The 16,677-nt window shown below is 42.9% G+C and overlaps 1 protein-coding gene across 2 annotated transcripts in view; it reads left to right on the plus strand.

Moving 5' to 3' along the window:
* plpp4 (phospholipid phosphatase 4) overlaps positions 1–16,677 on the plus strand; it is a 74,172-nt gene that overhangs the window by 12,494 nt on the left and 45,001 nt on the right. For both annotated transcript variants that reach the window (XM_076974771.1, XM_076974770.1), the window contains exon 4: positions 15,191–15,299. In XM_076974771.1, the coding sequence (XP_076830886.1) occupies positions 15,191–15,299 (109 nt within the window). The remainder of the gene's footprint in view (positions 1–15,190; positions 15,300–16,677) is intronic.

Genomic DNA, 16,677 nt, shown 5'->3' on the forward strand with positions numbered 1-16,677 from the left:
CTTCTTTTTTGCCACACAGCTTGGTCTGTTTCAAAAGGAGCTTCTCCCGGTTTGCCAGTGAACGATGCCAGCTATTTCCAAACGGTTTCAAGTAAATGGTGCAGGCAATTGAAAACTGCTTTAAATTTTGAAACAACAGGAGCCAGCATTGATGTCTCTCGTTGTCTGGTTCTTGAGCAAAGAAATAATAGAGAGAGAGAGAGAGAGAGAGAGAGGAATAATGAAAGAGAGAGGATGAGTTATTGCTCCATACCTCTCCATTACCAAGGCCCTTGAATGTCTCTAGTCAGAGTGTTCACAGATAATAATAATAATAAAGTAGGAGAGTTAAGAGAGAGAGGGGTGAGGGAGAGGGGTGAAAGAGAGGGGTGAGTGAGGGGGGTGAGAGAGAGCACTGGACTGGCCTCCTTGCTCTTTCTCAGGCACTTTTATTGAAACAAAGCCTATTTCAGTTCTCAGATCACATAGTCCCAGCACAGCACCATGTCCACATGTCTACAGCACCATGTCCACACACCCATAACATCAAAATTTACTTTGAAGCTAAATGTAGTCCTAGTGGCTACAATGACTTTCTTTGATTGTTAGTTCTGCTCAATCTACATCTCCTAATGAGCACATATAATAAAGAACAAATGTAAGCCTTTGTGTAAGGTGACTTATTCAAGCAAACTGTACCTAATGAACTGTGTGGCTGTGTTACCACCTGCCCGGTGACCTACCACACAGGGGGGGCATTTGTTGAACACACAAGCACTGCTTGAAACCTTGCTTCACATGTCAGTCATGCCCAGCGTGTTCCTGGATAGCTTGAAAAAATGACTGACGTTTCTCAATAAAGAACCGATTCCCTAGCAGTTGTGTGTGCAGGTGATGCTGCATCACCTGGGATGTCGGGCTAGATTCGACATAGGAAAATCTCTTGATAGTCTGCTGACTGCATTGTCTTACCTCATTTCATCATTAAGTGGAAGACGTGTATGTTGAGGAAGCTGAGTTGAGTAGAGATGGTTTCACAGAGGACTCAAATGTTCCAGGTATACCAGGTCAATGGTGCCACGTTGGCAGAACGTTTAAACATGAGAATATGTGAACTTGCTCATGGCACTGGAGCAAAATGCTGGACTTGTGTGGTGAAATGAAATTCAGTTTGAGCTATTTGCTCCTGTCTTGTCTGATATGTTTGTATTGGGGGGGGGGGGGGGGGGGGGGGTGGAAGTGAGGATATGGTGGGGAGGGAGAAGACAACACTGATGAGGAGTGAGAAGGAGGAGTGATACAGATGAGACACAGATGGGTACAATTAACCACTGGATGAGAGACGAGGGGGTGTGGAAACAGAAACTAAAACAACAAAGCATATGGAAAATTAAAACAAGGAAATGACAACGGGGAATTGTCAAACATGACATACAGGTATATTAGTCATTTGCTAAATAATCACTCACAAATGGTAGTCTTTTTTATTCTAATACAAACAAAAAAATACAGTATTACAATCTAAAAAAAACTTATTTGGGCTACAGTGACAAGTATTTAGTGTGACCTCCTGTTATACCTTGCTCTCTCAGACCTAAGTGGAGTGGAACCTGAATGGGACAGTTCCAGAAGATTACTTCAGAAAATTTCACGACGACCTCCCTAAAAGAGTCCAAGATGTGTGTAGTGCCACTGGAGGTCACACTAAATACTGACTTTTGCTTGTAGAAGGCATTTTATCCTGATATTTTTAAGTGAACAAATTTGCTGTATTTTCTGCATGTATCTTAACAAAAATGCTGAAAAATAATTATATATGATCATTATTCATTTACTAAAGCAACAAATCTAATGGTGGCATTAGAAGTCTGTACTGCATGCATGTGTTTGTGTGTTTGTGTTTACTCCTTTCAAATATACATCACTCATCCTGTCTGCTCTGATTTCACCCATCGTCACTGACCCATGTGCGTTTGGAGCAGGGCCAGATCTCCTGTGGACGGACAAAGTACTGTCACATGAAAGCAGCCATATGTGATTCAGCACTGTCATCTGTGACATTTATTGTGAGCAATGACAAGAATGCCAGCAGTACTAAATGTCATTGGATGTGTGTGCCACCCCAAGCCTACAATGCCCAAGGCCAGGTAACCTTCCTCCTCTCCTGGAGCTGAGGCAGCTTAGTGGCGGACAGGCAGAGAACTTTGTCAGAGGACCGCGGGAGGTGTTGGGAGTGGCAGGGTGTCAGGGTTGAGGAGTACTCCCAGCCTAATTGGAAAATGGTTATTTTCAGTAATAGCAGCAAGAGTGGAGAAGTGTGTAATGGAGAGAGTATGTCACTGGAAACGTGCCCCCTGGGGACCACTGCACAGCACTGCAAAGTGGTTTTGCTATTCAAGCATACTTCAGATCACTTATCGGCCAATTATGTTGCTCTTAATGAGTTAAGTTGGTTGTGCTTGATTGGGTAAAACATCAGTGTTATGGTCCTCCAGGACAGATGTTTGACCCTTCAGAACCGTTCTGGTCTAAGATGTCCACACAAGGTCCCCAGTACTGTCTTTCTTTAGTTAAAGAAGTCCATGGATTGTGTCCGAACTGAGATGGATGGTGTAATTCCTGGAGAAGCCACTGTTTCTGATTAGGAATCATAGATCCAAGAGCTCCTCTAACCACTGGGACAAACATACTTCTACTTTCCTCTTACAGTCGTGGGTTTTTCGGGTCACATCTGTAATCATTACGTCCAGTTGGTTTTTCTGTTACTTGCTTATGTTTTTCTGTTATCTGTCTACATCCTGCAGTAGTTGTGTGTGTGTGTGTGTGTGTGTGTGTGTGTGTGTGTGTGTGTTTATATAGTGTATGTACATACGTACACATATGTACAATTCCCTTTACTTCCTGTACCTCCTGTATAGCACATCTCTTCATATTTTACCACAGTACAGTGCAGGTACTCCCTAGTGTCTTCTACAGATATACACATGCATATATATAAATACATAAAGAAAAGCTATTTTTTATATTGTCTGTGCACTCCTCATATATTTACATGGAGAGATATACGGTAATAAAAAATTTAGTATGGTGTAGAATACACAAGGTTTCAGGATAAATATTTCAGAGAGAAAACCTACATCATCTGGGCATGCTCACATGTGAATGTATATATGTATTTCTGGTTCTTTGCATTTTAACTGCTGTAACTCTAGTGCATTTATACAATATTTTGCTACAAGGACAATAGATGTTTGCAGTTAGTGGTGTAATTGCAGTCCTGCGAGTTAGAGTTTTAATGGCAAATGCATAAAGGCTGGTTAAGGTGCACTTGGATGAAATATGGTTGTCCATTGAAAAAAAGCCACATCTCTCGGTTTTATATGCTCTCCTACTCTTTTTGAAGAGCCCAAGGAAGACCAGGCTGATGACAGGCAGCCGCTGCAGCGTGTCAGGTGCATTCACTGAAACGGCAGGCGTGGCCCCAGCTCAGGGTGCAGACAGCACTCCCAGCACGCCAGCAGAGCGTGCCCCTTTCCAGAGGTGTGTGACTCTCCAGAGGTGTGTGAGTCTCCAGAGGTGTGCCACTCTCCAGAGGTGTGTGACACTCCTGAGGTGTGTGAGTCTCCAGAGGTGTGCCACTCTCCAGAGGTGTGTGAGTCTCCAGAGGTGTGTGACTCTCCAGAGATGTGTGACTCTCCAGAGGTGTGTGAGTCTCCAGAGGTGTGTGACACTCCAGAGGTGTGTGAGTCTCCAGAGGTGTGTGAGTCTCCAGAGGTGTGTGACTCTCCAGAGGTGTGTGAGTCTCCAGAGGTGTGCCACTCTCCAGAGGTGTGCGACTCTCCAGAGGTGTGCGAGTCTCCAGAGGTGTGCCACTCTCCAGAGGTGTGCCACTCTCCAGAGGTGTGCCACTCTCCAGAGGTGTGTGACTCTCCAGAGGTGTGTGACTCTCCAGAGGTGTGTGACTCTCCAGAGGTGTGTGAGTCTCCAGGAGGTGCAATCAGGTCTGATGCTGCAGGCTTTGGGTTTAGCATGTAGATTATAATGAGGTCAATGGGAGCCACGTACAGTGTGGAGAGTTTCTTCTGCTCTCTCGCTCTACCTCACACGTGTAAACATGCTCACTCACACACACCCCCAAACACAACCCTCCTCCTATTTCATCTGTTTCCTGCTCCACAGGCGAGGGCTGAGGTGGGTAGATATTAGAAGTGTTGGTTAATGAAGATGATGAACTGGAGAAACGTGATGAGGCACTTCAGCAGTGACACTCGTCCTCGCGCAGCTCCTCATGACCCATGAGCTCCAGGATGGGCTTATCTGGGGAGAAACTTCCTCCTGTTCCATTAAAAGCTTCTTTAGCAGGGGTCAAGGTTTACTTGGTAATTCAGTCTCTGGAGGTATCCAGAAAGCAGTGAGCATGTGATGTTAGTTGACAGGCTTCACAAAAATACTGACAATGTGCTGTGTAGTTTAATAAAAGACTAGCTAGGGATAACGAACAGGACCACAGTTTATATGTTAAGATGAAAAAGGTGCATAGATCAGGGGATGCCTGATTACCATAGTAGAATATAAATATCAACATTCTCTTTACTGACAGAAATCCAGGAGATAATATCCAGGGTAGCAAGGGAAACACAGAAATGTTGCTGTCTAGTCTGGGAAGAAAGTGTTTACCAAGACAGTGTCCAGTGCTTTGTCCAGTGCTTTGCAATAGCTGCATGCAAACTGCTAATGCACTGTGGTTCACAAGCACAATGAGCACTTGTGCTCTGGAGTTAATACATGGAGAGTGAACAGGTTCATTCAGACTTTGAAACCCTGTAAGAACTGTGGACCGAAAAAACAGCCCCTCCTCCCTCCCTTACACTTAAACCTGGAGCCATCATCTTCCTTTCTTTATGACCCCATTTGCTCCGAGTCTGCTCACTCGTAGAAGCTTAAAGTGTTCATACACCAGGCAATTACAACATTTGATAGAAATATTGATCCTGTGGCTCAGGTTGGCAGATGATGTAGAGAGCGTGATTGACAGTCGGCTTCTACCAACCTCGTTCTCTTTTGGTTCCCCCGTTGCATGTTGTGGGAGGGGGTTTTACACCCCCAGGGGTTGTGGGAGGGGTGTAAGTTCTAAGACTGGGGCCAGACCATGGGTCTCCAATGCACCAGTTGTAGCTTGGCCCCGATTAACTCCATCCTTGCACCGACATTCAGCATTCCACTCATGGGTCCGCGTGGCAGGTGTTGTGAGTGCCGCCTTCTGCTCGCGCTCCGTGGAAGACCTCAGCTGGCAGGCAGTCTCTTATTTTAGCTGCCCAATTCACGCCTGACTAAATCTTGGGCTCCTGTAGAGGTCTGTGCCCTAGACTCATGGGATACCTGTTAATAATGTGATCATTAGCTGAAAAATGAAACCACTAGCCATGTGTGACATACTGTCCATGTAATTACTTCTAATTGGCTATTGGAGGTACCCAGGGGAGACTTGAGTAGCAAGAGCTGTTTGCCCCCCTTTATGAATAGCACATTTAATATTTTGAAATATTTTACTTGCACAGCTGTAATTTTATTTAATTTTTTTATTTTTTTTTTAATTTTTTAAGTTTTTTGGTCTTTTTTGCTAGGAATTTATCTATTAATTGGAACTGACACGCACTTCAGAATTGCTGAATGCTTTGCACAAAGGGGTACAGCATGACATGTGTCAGAAACATTTTCAAAGTGATGACTAAGAAAAAGTATGAAAGTAATTGCCCCAAACATGGACAAATATTAAGAAAGAAGACTGATGTCTGATGGTATAGAACAGGGGTCGGCAACCTATGGCACGCGTGCCACCGTTGGCACGCCGAGACATAATCACTGGCACGCGCCACGCTGGACCAGCATCAGCAAAAAAAATAAATAATAAAAAATCTCAGACAGAGAACACGATCCTCCAATCGAAATCGCTCCTCGACGCTCTGCTCGGCGGAGGCGTTTATACTTGGCGATCAATCGCGATATAATACTTAATTTATGTCCATTTACACCTCCCCTCTGCTAACAATTACCAATGTTATTTGTTGATGTGATAGTGGCACACTCATTGACTAGACACGTTAAAGTTGGCACTCCATGTCTCAAAGGTTGCCGACCTCAGGTATAGAATATATAAAATCTGCTACATTAAGTAGATGACCCATGTCAGATTGTGACCAGTCGTCAGAGCAACACTCCAATCATATTACTAGCAGCTGGCTAGTTATATATAACATACAAATACAAGAGAAGACCAATGGTAAGATGAAGCTATGGACATTACACATTCCCATTGCCTTTAGCAGCAATATTTTTTGGCTATCAATGAATATGCAATTAATTTCATACTTTCAATAGTTACAAGGTCAAAAACCAGATGCTCTTACATCTTTCAAAAAATATCTTTTGATCTTATTCCCTTTGTTGTGAGTTCCAGGAGCCAAACTGTAATTTGTCTCTGCAAGGTGCTTACAGCAAACACGCCATGATCTCACATCATGCTTTAGGGAAATTTCCAAGGTGTTTGTGCGTTTCTTGCAGCCGTGCTGCCCTCCTACCTGTGCAACTCCTGCCCTGGTTGAACTCACACTTTCTCTGCGATGTTCTGGTCTTGATGGAGATACCCAGGTGGGGTCTGTAACCTGCTGCTCAGTCATTCACTTCCAGGCATCTCTCATTTGGTATCCTAGAGACCTGAAGTCTCCTCATACAAATACACATTACTGCTGAGGCAGTGGGGTGGGTTATGACTTCTACTCTCATAAAGAAAAAACAAAGCCTTAGATCATTAAGGGCATGTGGATCTCCTGTACATGGAGGGGATTCTGAGTATGGACCTCTACAGTGGAGTGGAAGGATATAATGGTACTAGCTTAAAAGGGCCTAGTAACCGTTCAGATCTAGTTAGTTTACTTAGCTTCATGTTTCTGAATGTGTGTCCAGACTACACATTTATACCCCAGATATGGAATCATCAAGTGATCAGACCTGTGAATTTTTAAAGCCTTTCAAAGCATCAAAAATGTTAACTATTTTAACATTTTACATATATTTTGCAAATTGCAGGAAGTGGTGTATAAACAGGTAACTGTAATAAAAAAATAGTCAACTGTGCTCTAAATTGCAGTACACTGAAACCAATGCACATCGTGCAAACCATTGCATAACATATGAACAAAGTATGTTACAGTACAGTTCCAGTTACAGGTGAGTGCTCAGTATTAGTGTTACTTGACCTTAGTTCAGCTTTTGATACCGTGTATCATCAAATTCTGATTAATAGGTTACGTGATTTGGTCGGTATATCTGGTACAGCACTTGCCTGGTTTACATCATATCTCACTGATAGAAGCTTCTCTGTGACTATTGCTGATTTTGTGTCTCAGTCTGCTCCTATTTCTTGTGGGGTTCCACAGGGTTTGGTTTTGGGGCTCTTGTTGTTCTCTCTATATATGTTGCCCTTGGGCCAAATTATAAAAAGTTTTAAAGTAGCTTATCATTTGTTTGCTGATGATATCCAGCTCTACTTTTCATTTAAACCTAATGAGGTCCAGAGTTTGCAGAGGCTAATAGACTGCGTGGATGCCATCAGGGAATGGACAACAAAAAACTTCCTGCAGCTTAATGCTGAAAAAACTAAAGTTTTGATTGTTGCTCCTGAAAAGGTTATTCCATTAATTAAGGTAAATCTTGGCTCGCTGTCCCCTGCTGTCCACTCAAACCTGAGGAATTTGGGAGTTGTATTTGATCAGTCGCTGTTGTTGGACGCGCATGTTAAACAGCTGTCAAGATCTTGTTTCTTCCATTTAAGAGTAGTATCAGATTCAGAGCTGGAGATGCTTGTGCATGCATTTATCTCAACTCACATTGATTACTGTAATGCTCTTTTCTCTTCACTTACAATATCAGCCCGTGACCGTTTACAGATGATTCAAAACGCCGCAGCAAGACTACTTACTAAATCTAACAGACGCTCGCATATCACTCCTCTGTTAATATCTTTACACTGGCTTCCTGTTGAATACAGGATCCAGTTTAAAATATTAACACTTACTTATAGAGCATTGCATGGCCACGCCCCTAATTATTTGGTTGATCTGCTTCACCCATATGTACCAGCTCGTTCTCTTAGATCGAGTGACTTGAATTCACTGACAGTTTCACGTTCTCGCTTAAAGACTCGTGGAGATCGAGCTTTTGCGGTCATTGCTTCCAAACTGTGGAATGCACTGCCCCTGTCTTTGAGATTGGCTGTGTCTGTGGAATCTTTTAAAATGCAATTAAAGACCTACCTGTTTAAACAGGCATTTGGATAAATGGACCAGACAGAAATGCATTCTGTCTTCGTAAATTATGTGTTGTTTTATTTACTGTATATATTGTGTGGTTTATATATTTTGGATGTATTGTTTATATGTAAAGCACTTTGTGGCCTTTGTCTGTGAAAAGTGCTATATAAAAAATTTTATATTTTTTTTATACACTTTCAGACAGTGGCGGCCTCTGACAAATATCTCAGGGGGGGGGCAATTGTTGTGATGACATCCAAGGTGACCATTTCAGTGGGTAAATAAAAACTGACTTAACCAATGAAAATATAATCATAAATATATACTTCTCTGTACATTATAGACTGTACAGTATTTGTGCACCGATATATCTTGTAAATATCATCTTGGTTAAAGCTCTACAAAGACTGAACAATTAACTGTGGTCAACAAAAATTGTCATCTCTCAATTTGCCCTCACAAACAACTTTAAACATGGAGAGAGGCCAGATTTACCATTAATTAAATAAAGTGAATCTTTCCCACCCACAATAATTTCTGTGTTCCTCAGACAGCATTTTATTTTAGGTGTTGTGTGTTAGAATATAAATGGAACAGAACAGAATGCAGGGAAAGCAGAACAGGGCACTAGCTAACAGAACAGGGCACTAGCTAACAGAACAGGGCACTAGCTAACAGAACAGGGCACTAGCTAACAGAACAGGGCACTAGCTAACAGAACAGGGCACTAGCTAACAGAACAGGGCACTAGCTAACAGAACAGGGCACTAGCTACTTCACAGCCTGCTAGCCATGTTTTCCCTTCATACCATCAGACTAAAATCGCTGAAAAAGGGGCGATACTACAGGGAATGCACCTCAACATTGATTGGACAATGGCATTCAGACGCAAGAGAAACTGTCCAGAACAGACGTAGCTAGTTAAATTATAGAATGTGAGAGAAAAACTTCCTTTTCATCCTTTCGTGGTGCGTCGCCCAATCGCCCTAATTAACAAACCACCCTAATTAACAAACCGCCCTAATTAACAATCGCCCTAATTAACAAACCGCCCCAGCTTTCAGAGAAATTGTTTTTGATTCTATAGCTTTTATTTGCTTAAACCCTACCAAATCACAAAGAGTATTTGTGATTATAACATTCTACATTAATGGTTTGTTCAGTTTCCACTTTGAAATACTGTTACCAGTTCTTAAAAGTGTTCTTATAAGAGTTTTCATAAATGTCTTTCAGAAATAATGGCCTTAATACATCAGTGTAAAGTGTAGAGTGTCAAAGCTCAGGCACCATAATTTTGAGAGTGGTGCAAATGTAATATACCTCACATGAAACCATAAACTAATGATTCAAAATAAGTGGTCTGGTTGAATAAAGGGTTTTACAGTTGTGATGGTCCACATCATTCACAAATCCACAGAGAGAATGACAAGTAAGGTCATCAATAGTATTAAATCAACATTAAATCAAAGGTACAAATAGATGATTGTAAGGCGTCCTATGCAAGTGGAGGAGGTTCTTTAGAGAAAATCCACTGCCACCAGTTTGTGCATTTTCATTTTGGACCCAGAAGATTTGCTGTTTCCAAGTCATCAAAATATAGTCATGTCTGTAAGGCATCTGGCCTCAGCAAACACAGCCGATGAGCTGCTGCATGCCATCGCAATAGTGGTAGGTTTTCCTGCCTGTATCTTTTACCCTGCATCACCCAAAGGTTGTGATTGGCTCAGCCATGTGTCTGACCACATGCATTATGTAATGGCTATAGTCTCGACTGTTTTGTGTTACACTTACACTGTTCGGCTGCAGTCTTGGTCTTGACTTGGTCTTTGTGTAAACTTGATCCTCATGTGGTTCTTGGTCCTCAACAAATGAATTGTTTTGAGATTCATTAATAATAACAAAAACAATCAATAGAGCACCGTTAATAATAATTCACAAAACAATCAATAGAGCACCATAAATAATTACCTGGAGAACTAAAGCATGTGCACGTGTGTGTGTGTGTGTGTGTGTGTGTGTGTGTGTGTGTTTGTGTGTTCATGTTTATTCATTTGTGTGTTTGTGTGTGCTTGAATACTGTGGCTGAGTCCAATCAGTGCTGTCCCTTTGCTGAACTGAGGCTATTTAAATGTATGTTTACTTGGGTGTTGTGTCTGCCTCCCCATGTGGTCTATGTGTGTGTGTGTGTGTGTGTGTGTGTGTGGGGGGGGTGCGGAATATTAGGTCACTTTCCCATATGGATGTCTGTGGTGGGGTGGGAACATGTCTTGACATCTTGAAGGGCCAGTGCTATTTCCAGCGCGTCTGTGCATGCGGGTGTTTGTATGTTTGTGCTGGCTTGTGCCCGGCCTACAATAAGCCCCCCCCCACCCCGCACACACCCGACCCGCCCAACCCGCCCGCTGAGCCGTTACTGCGACATCTGCTGCACCGTGCAGACCTGGCAGCAGAGAGCAACCTGCAGGAGCGATCGCAGGCTCGCAGCCAGTGGGGAGACGGGAGAAGTCTCATCTTATTCTCAGTCATTTCTCACACTCCTTTCTCCCCCTCATCTCCTTGTGATTTTGTCTCTCAGAGGTGATGTAGTCTCTCATACTCGGTGAGTTCAGAAGGTCCTCACTTTCAGTAAGGAAGTGAGGTGACCTAAGGAAGCGGCTACATTAATCATACATGCGGTGCCATACCTTTTACTTGCAAAATAATGACATGCAGCATATTAAAAATGACAACCAGAGCTTATTTAACATTAGTTTCCAAGTGAGAGCCTCATACAAGTCTGAAATCGATTCTAAGTGAACGCCTGATGGAAAGTGGATAATCAGTTACTGTTGTAGGTAATAACGAAGACATAATTGTAAGCTCACTGGGAACTGACTTGTCATTATAGATGCTGTTAAGTGGCCTGAGACCATGTCACATTTTTATTGCACATCGAGAAAGAGGCTCGGCCAGTGCCTCCGCAATGCCAAAACATCCTGTCACAACTGCAATAACGCAACCAAAAAAATCAAAATGGAGATCCACAACTGTACAGCATCCTGAACACTGTAATGAAAGTTCAATTCCACGCCTTTTAGCTGTGTTCAAAGTGCCCCGGCTTCAAGCTGCAGTGCGTCTAGCCATTACTCCCAAGAGGCTGTAATAGTACAAAGGCGATTAAATAAGTGGTTTTGTAAAAATACTCCCTCGTATACAGCGCTTCAATCTTGCTCGTGTGTTACCTCTTTGATCCTTCCTCACAGACACAGGATCGTAAAGAGACGCCAAGGGGAACAGGACTGGGGGCGGGACTGGGGCAGGACTGGGGGCTTGACTGGGGGCGGGGAGCTGAACTGGGGGCTTGACTGGGGGCAGGGAGCGGGACTGGGGGCGTGACTGGGGGCGGGGAGCAGGACTGGCGGCGGGGAGCAAAACTGGGGGCGGGGAGCAGGACTGGGGGCGGGACTCAGGGCGGGGAGTGGGACTGGGGGCAGGGAACGGGAGCAGGACTGCGGGCGGGGAATAAATGGCTTTTATCTGTATTTGACAGCTGCTCTACATTACTCGATTACATTTTGAATATGTAGGAGCTGACGGTACAGTAGGGTGCTCAAAAAATAAAAGAAGCACAAACTTTTGTTGAGACAAAAAAGTTTATTGTGTGTAGTGGTGGCGTTTACGCAGCTTATAGAAGCACGTCTCCGCTGTAGCTGCCACCGAATGGTAGAAGGTGGTGACATGCATGACAGAACAACTTAGCTCAGTCTGTAACAAGCAGCACTTAATTAATGTTGCGTGAACAGCGCTCCTTGGTACACACCCTTAAGAGGCCACACCCCTAAGAGACTACACCCCTAAATGTCCAAATTGAGCACTGCTTGTCATTTTCCCTCCAAAATGTCATGTGACTCGTTAGTGTTACTAGGTCTCAGGTGTGCATAGGGACCAGGTGTGTTCAGTTTTGTAGTACATATCTCACACTCTCATACTGGTCTCTGAAAATCTTAAAAGATGAATTGTTGCTCTACATGAAGATGGCCATGGCTAATCAGACTAGGATGTATTATAGCAATTTTCAAAATCGGCTTTAACTAGGTTTAACAGTATAAACATCAGGGGAAACAAAAAAGAGTTTGTAGTTTCATATCTGTGATTGTGATAATGGTGGTGGCATTTAGTTTTTCCAAGGTGCCTGCCCCCAGAAGAGAGAAAAAAGACTGAGAAAAGATTCTAAGTGAAAACCAAATGAAGACAAACTAACCACTTAGGTTCTTAGTCTTGGTCTCCAGGCTTTGGTGTTTTCATGGGTTCAAGGGCTAGCCATCTATAACAAGAAGAATTAATGTCAGAAACCCAAATACTTGTAAAGTACTGCTGAAAGTAGAGTAACCAAGCATGATGGTGAATGAGCCAAATTAGCTGCACTTTGCTTGAATGTAAATGGCTTTCTTTTCAGCTACCATTTTATCTTGTCCATGCAAAACAATGACAGTGGAGATTTGTTTTTTTAAACTGAGGGTAGGTATGTTCTCCCACGGTGTGTTCTCACACGGGTTCAAGGGTAATTCTGTTTTGAGAAGATGTTTGTGAGATGGTAACAGGGCTGCATTTTGTGGTATGGCTAGAGATGCATGGAGTGTGCCCCTAACCCCCCCCCCCCCCCCCCAACAAAGAACACAGGCTTCACATCTCAAGTAAATTAACCCTTCCTTAATTTTCCCAGACATCAATTCTGCATAACCATTGGGTTGCAGTCACTGCCTAGTTGTAATGGGGAATGTCATTCCAATATGGATTGTGTCTTGTTGTATTTAGGCTTGTCCTTCTCAGTAAACAGTCTGTTTTTGACAAAATCAAATAAATGACCTAATTTCTTTGCCATTATCCAATAATTAAATGTCATGAGTTTAAATGCTGACATTAAGGGTGATGTTTGGATCTCTCAGTCCAGTCACTCTTTCATCTTTCAGCTGAAGATTTTCTTACAGTCTGATGAAGCTGTAATTATGTGCCATTGCCTTTTGCTTTCTAGTGTACTCAAAGAGGGTTTTTGGCATACAGCCTAGTTAAACCTTTTTGCAAAGCTAAAGGCCTTTAGCAGGAAATACACTTTTTTACAGCATTAATATGTTGATTGAAGAAGCAGTACAAACTGGACTTCAGATGATTCCAGACAAAGCAGTATTAGCCCCCATAAGAGACAAACGAAATGACATCTATTATAAAAATGCATTAGTTATTCAATTATTTCTATCAGTGGTTCGAATGTACCTTACATAATACTTTATTGATGTTCATATACCAGTGCAGTTCATTTTTGGGTATGGTCCCAAAGTTAATAAACCAAAATATCAAAGTTTTTTCCAAAATATATACTGTAGTGCCTTTGCCAAAAAAATAGTACATGACCTAGTGTGAAGAACATACACATTTTTATTCTTAGCGGTTGCTATGTTGGTCAGTGTATTAAGGTGTGTTCACCTCTGGGTACAAGAACTGAACTGCAAAGCTCTGCACTGTAAAGGGTGGTGAGGACAGCCAAACAAATAATGGAGCTGAACTTCCATCACTGGAGCTGGTCGGCAAACATTCTCTCCAAAAGGATCATAATGGACCCCACCCAAACCACACCTCAGTGTTTTATTCCCCACCCAAACCACACCTCAGTGTTTTATTCCCCACCCAAACCACACCTCACAGTTTTATTCCCCACCCAAACCACACCTCACAGTTTTATTCCCCACCCAAACCACACCTCACAGTTTTATTCCTCACCCAAACCACACCTCACAGTTTTATTCCCCACCCAAACCACACCTCAGTTTTATTCCCCACCCAACCAAGGGTTTATTCCTGCTGCCACCCAACAGAAGGCTCAGAAGCATATAAACTAAAGCCAACCAGTTCAGGGACAGTTTGTTTCCACAGGCCATCAGCCTGCTGGACAGCCAGTAGTAGTCATGCCTGGCCAGAGCTCTCAAATACCCTCACCCTCATTCTCAATTCCTGCCTGTCCACAATATGACCCCGAGTCACTCAACAATTTATAGGCAACATCGTTTGAAATAGCTTAGACAAGATACGAAATAAAGACACTACTGCTACCTTGATCCATTCACTCTGCACACACACACACTGTGGATTCTCAGGATTTGTTCTACACATGTGTATGTACCAGACACACACATATGAACATATAGTGTGTATGTAAATGTCTTTACCCTTCTAGCCTTTTGTACTTTTGCTCCTCTGTATATATCTCTCCCTAAATATGTACATAATATTTTCATATATACTGCTAGACTACACAGAGTAAGCACTTTAGCTTTTCACTCATCTTACCCCAGCGTATGGGCAACAGGACACAATTATTATTATGAATAATAATAATAATAATAATAATAATAATAATAATAATAATAATAATAATAATAATAATAATACATATCAATACATTTAAATACAATACAATGCACTTCTATTACATTAAGAAGAGGAATTGCATAGAAAGAAAGGAATAGCATGTTTCCACTTTCTAGAGAATTAAAAATAGAATGGGGTTTAGGTTTTGCCAGAAATGAAACTATTTATTCATAAATGAAACTATATTTTGTGTAATTACCGTTTTGTGATGAGCATCTATCCTATGCCATTATGATTACAAGAGTGATGTAATTTCTTGTGTACTTCTTCTTACATTGAAGAGGTTCTGGTGTAAATGAGCGTCCTCTCATATTTGTGGAATATGTGTTAAGCAAGTTAAATGAACGGAAAACGTAGGTGGTTTGAACCTGTACAGAAAATAGGTCATTCATATAACAGCAATAAAATCTCAAATCTCAATAAAATTCAAAACACTCCCCTGAAATATCTGAGCTGTACTAATACTGTTGAATAAGGGAGTCTTTCTGTGCCTTTCTCAGGTTCACCGAGTTCCTGGAGCCCTTCGAGAGAGTTATCCAGCCAGAGGAACTATGGCTATATAAAAACCCTCTGGTGGAATCAGATCTCATCCCCAAGAGGGTCATGTTCGTAAGTACAGCGTGATGCCAGAAGACTAAGCATCTAAGCAGGTTACAGAGTTTTTGGACTACAGCATACACAATCACCCAGCCTCACAGCTGAACATGGTGTAGCGCTAGTTTCCACAAACACAGGGTTGACTTCTGTCACTGGGCCCAGGGCATAATCAGGGTAGTATGACTAGCACTCTACTCCAACCATGAGGAACTACATAGCTGCTTCCTCCTTGTGAGGAAACAATGTGTTAGCTACCCCACACTCCTACGGGTGGGACTTCCAGCTTTGACAGCTGGGAGTGAGTTATCTCAGCTGAGAGAGTCAACTCATAGCTGGGAGAGTCGACTCATAGCTGGGAGAGTCAACTCATAACTGGGAGAGTCGACTCATAGCTGGGAGAGTCGACTCATAGCTGGGAGAGTCGACTCATAGCTGGTAGAGTTGACTCATAGCTGGGAGAGTTGACTCATAGCTGGTAGAGTTGACTCATAGCTGGGAGAGTTGACTCATAGCTGGTAGAGTTGACTCATAGCTGGTAGAGTTGACTCATAGCTGGGAGAGTTGACTCATAGCTGGTAGAGTTGACTCATAGCTGGGAGAGTCGACTCATAGCTGGGAGAGTTGACTCATAGCTGGGAGAGTCGACTCATAGCTGGGAGAGTCGACTCATAGCTGGGAGAGTTGACTCATAGCTGGGAGAGTTGACTCATAGCTGGGAGAGTTGACTTATAGCTGGGAGAGTTGACTCATAGCTGGGAGAGTTGACTTATAGCTGGGAGAGTTGACTCATAGCTGGTAGAGTTGACTCATAGCTGGGAGAGTTGACTCATAGCTGGGAGAGTTGACTCATAGCTGGTAGAGTTGACTCATAGCTGGGAGAGTCGACTCATAGCTGGGAGAGTTGACTCATAGCTGGTAGAGTTGACTCATAGCTGGGAGAGTTGACTTATAGCTGGGAGAGTTGACTTATAGCTGGGAGAGTTGACTCATAGCTGGGAGAGTTGACTTATAGCTGGGAGAGTTGACTCATAGCTGGGAGAGTTGACTTATAGCTGGGAGAGTTGACTCATAGCTGGGAGAGTTGACTCATAGCTGGTAGAGTTGACTCATAGCTGGGAGAGTTGACTTATAGCTGGGAGAGTCGACTCATAGCTGGGAGAGTTGACTTATAGCTGGGAGAGTTGACTCATAGCTGGGAGAGTTGACTCATAGCTGGGAGAGTTGACTCATAGCTGGGAGAGTTGACTCATAGCTGGTAGAGTTGACTCATAGCTGGTAGAGTTGACATAGCTGGTAGAGTTGACATAGCTGGGAGAGTTGACTCATAGCTGGTAGAGTTGACTCATAGCTGGTAGAGTTGACATAGCTGGTAGAGTTGACATAGCTGGGA

The sequence above is a fragment of the Brachyhypopomus gauderio genome, chromosome 15 (genome assembly GCF_052324685.1).
Source record: "Brachyhypopomus gauderio isolate BG-103 chromosome 15, BGAUD_0.2, whole genome shotgun sequence".
In the NCBI taxonomy this organism is placed as follows: Eukaryota; Metazoa; Chordata; class Actinopteri; order Gymnotiformes; family Hypopomidae; genus Brachyhypopomus; species Brachyhypopomus gauderio.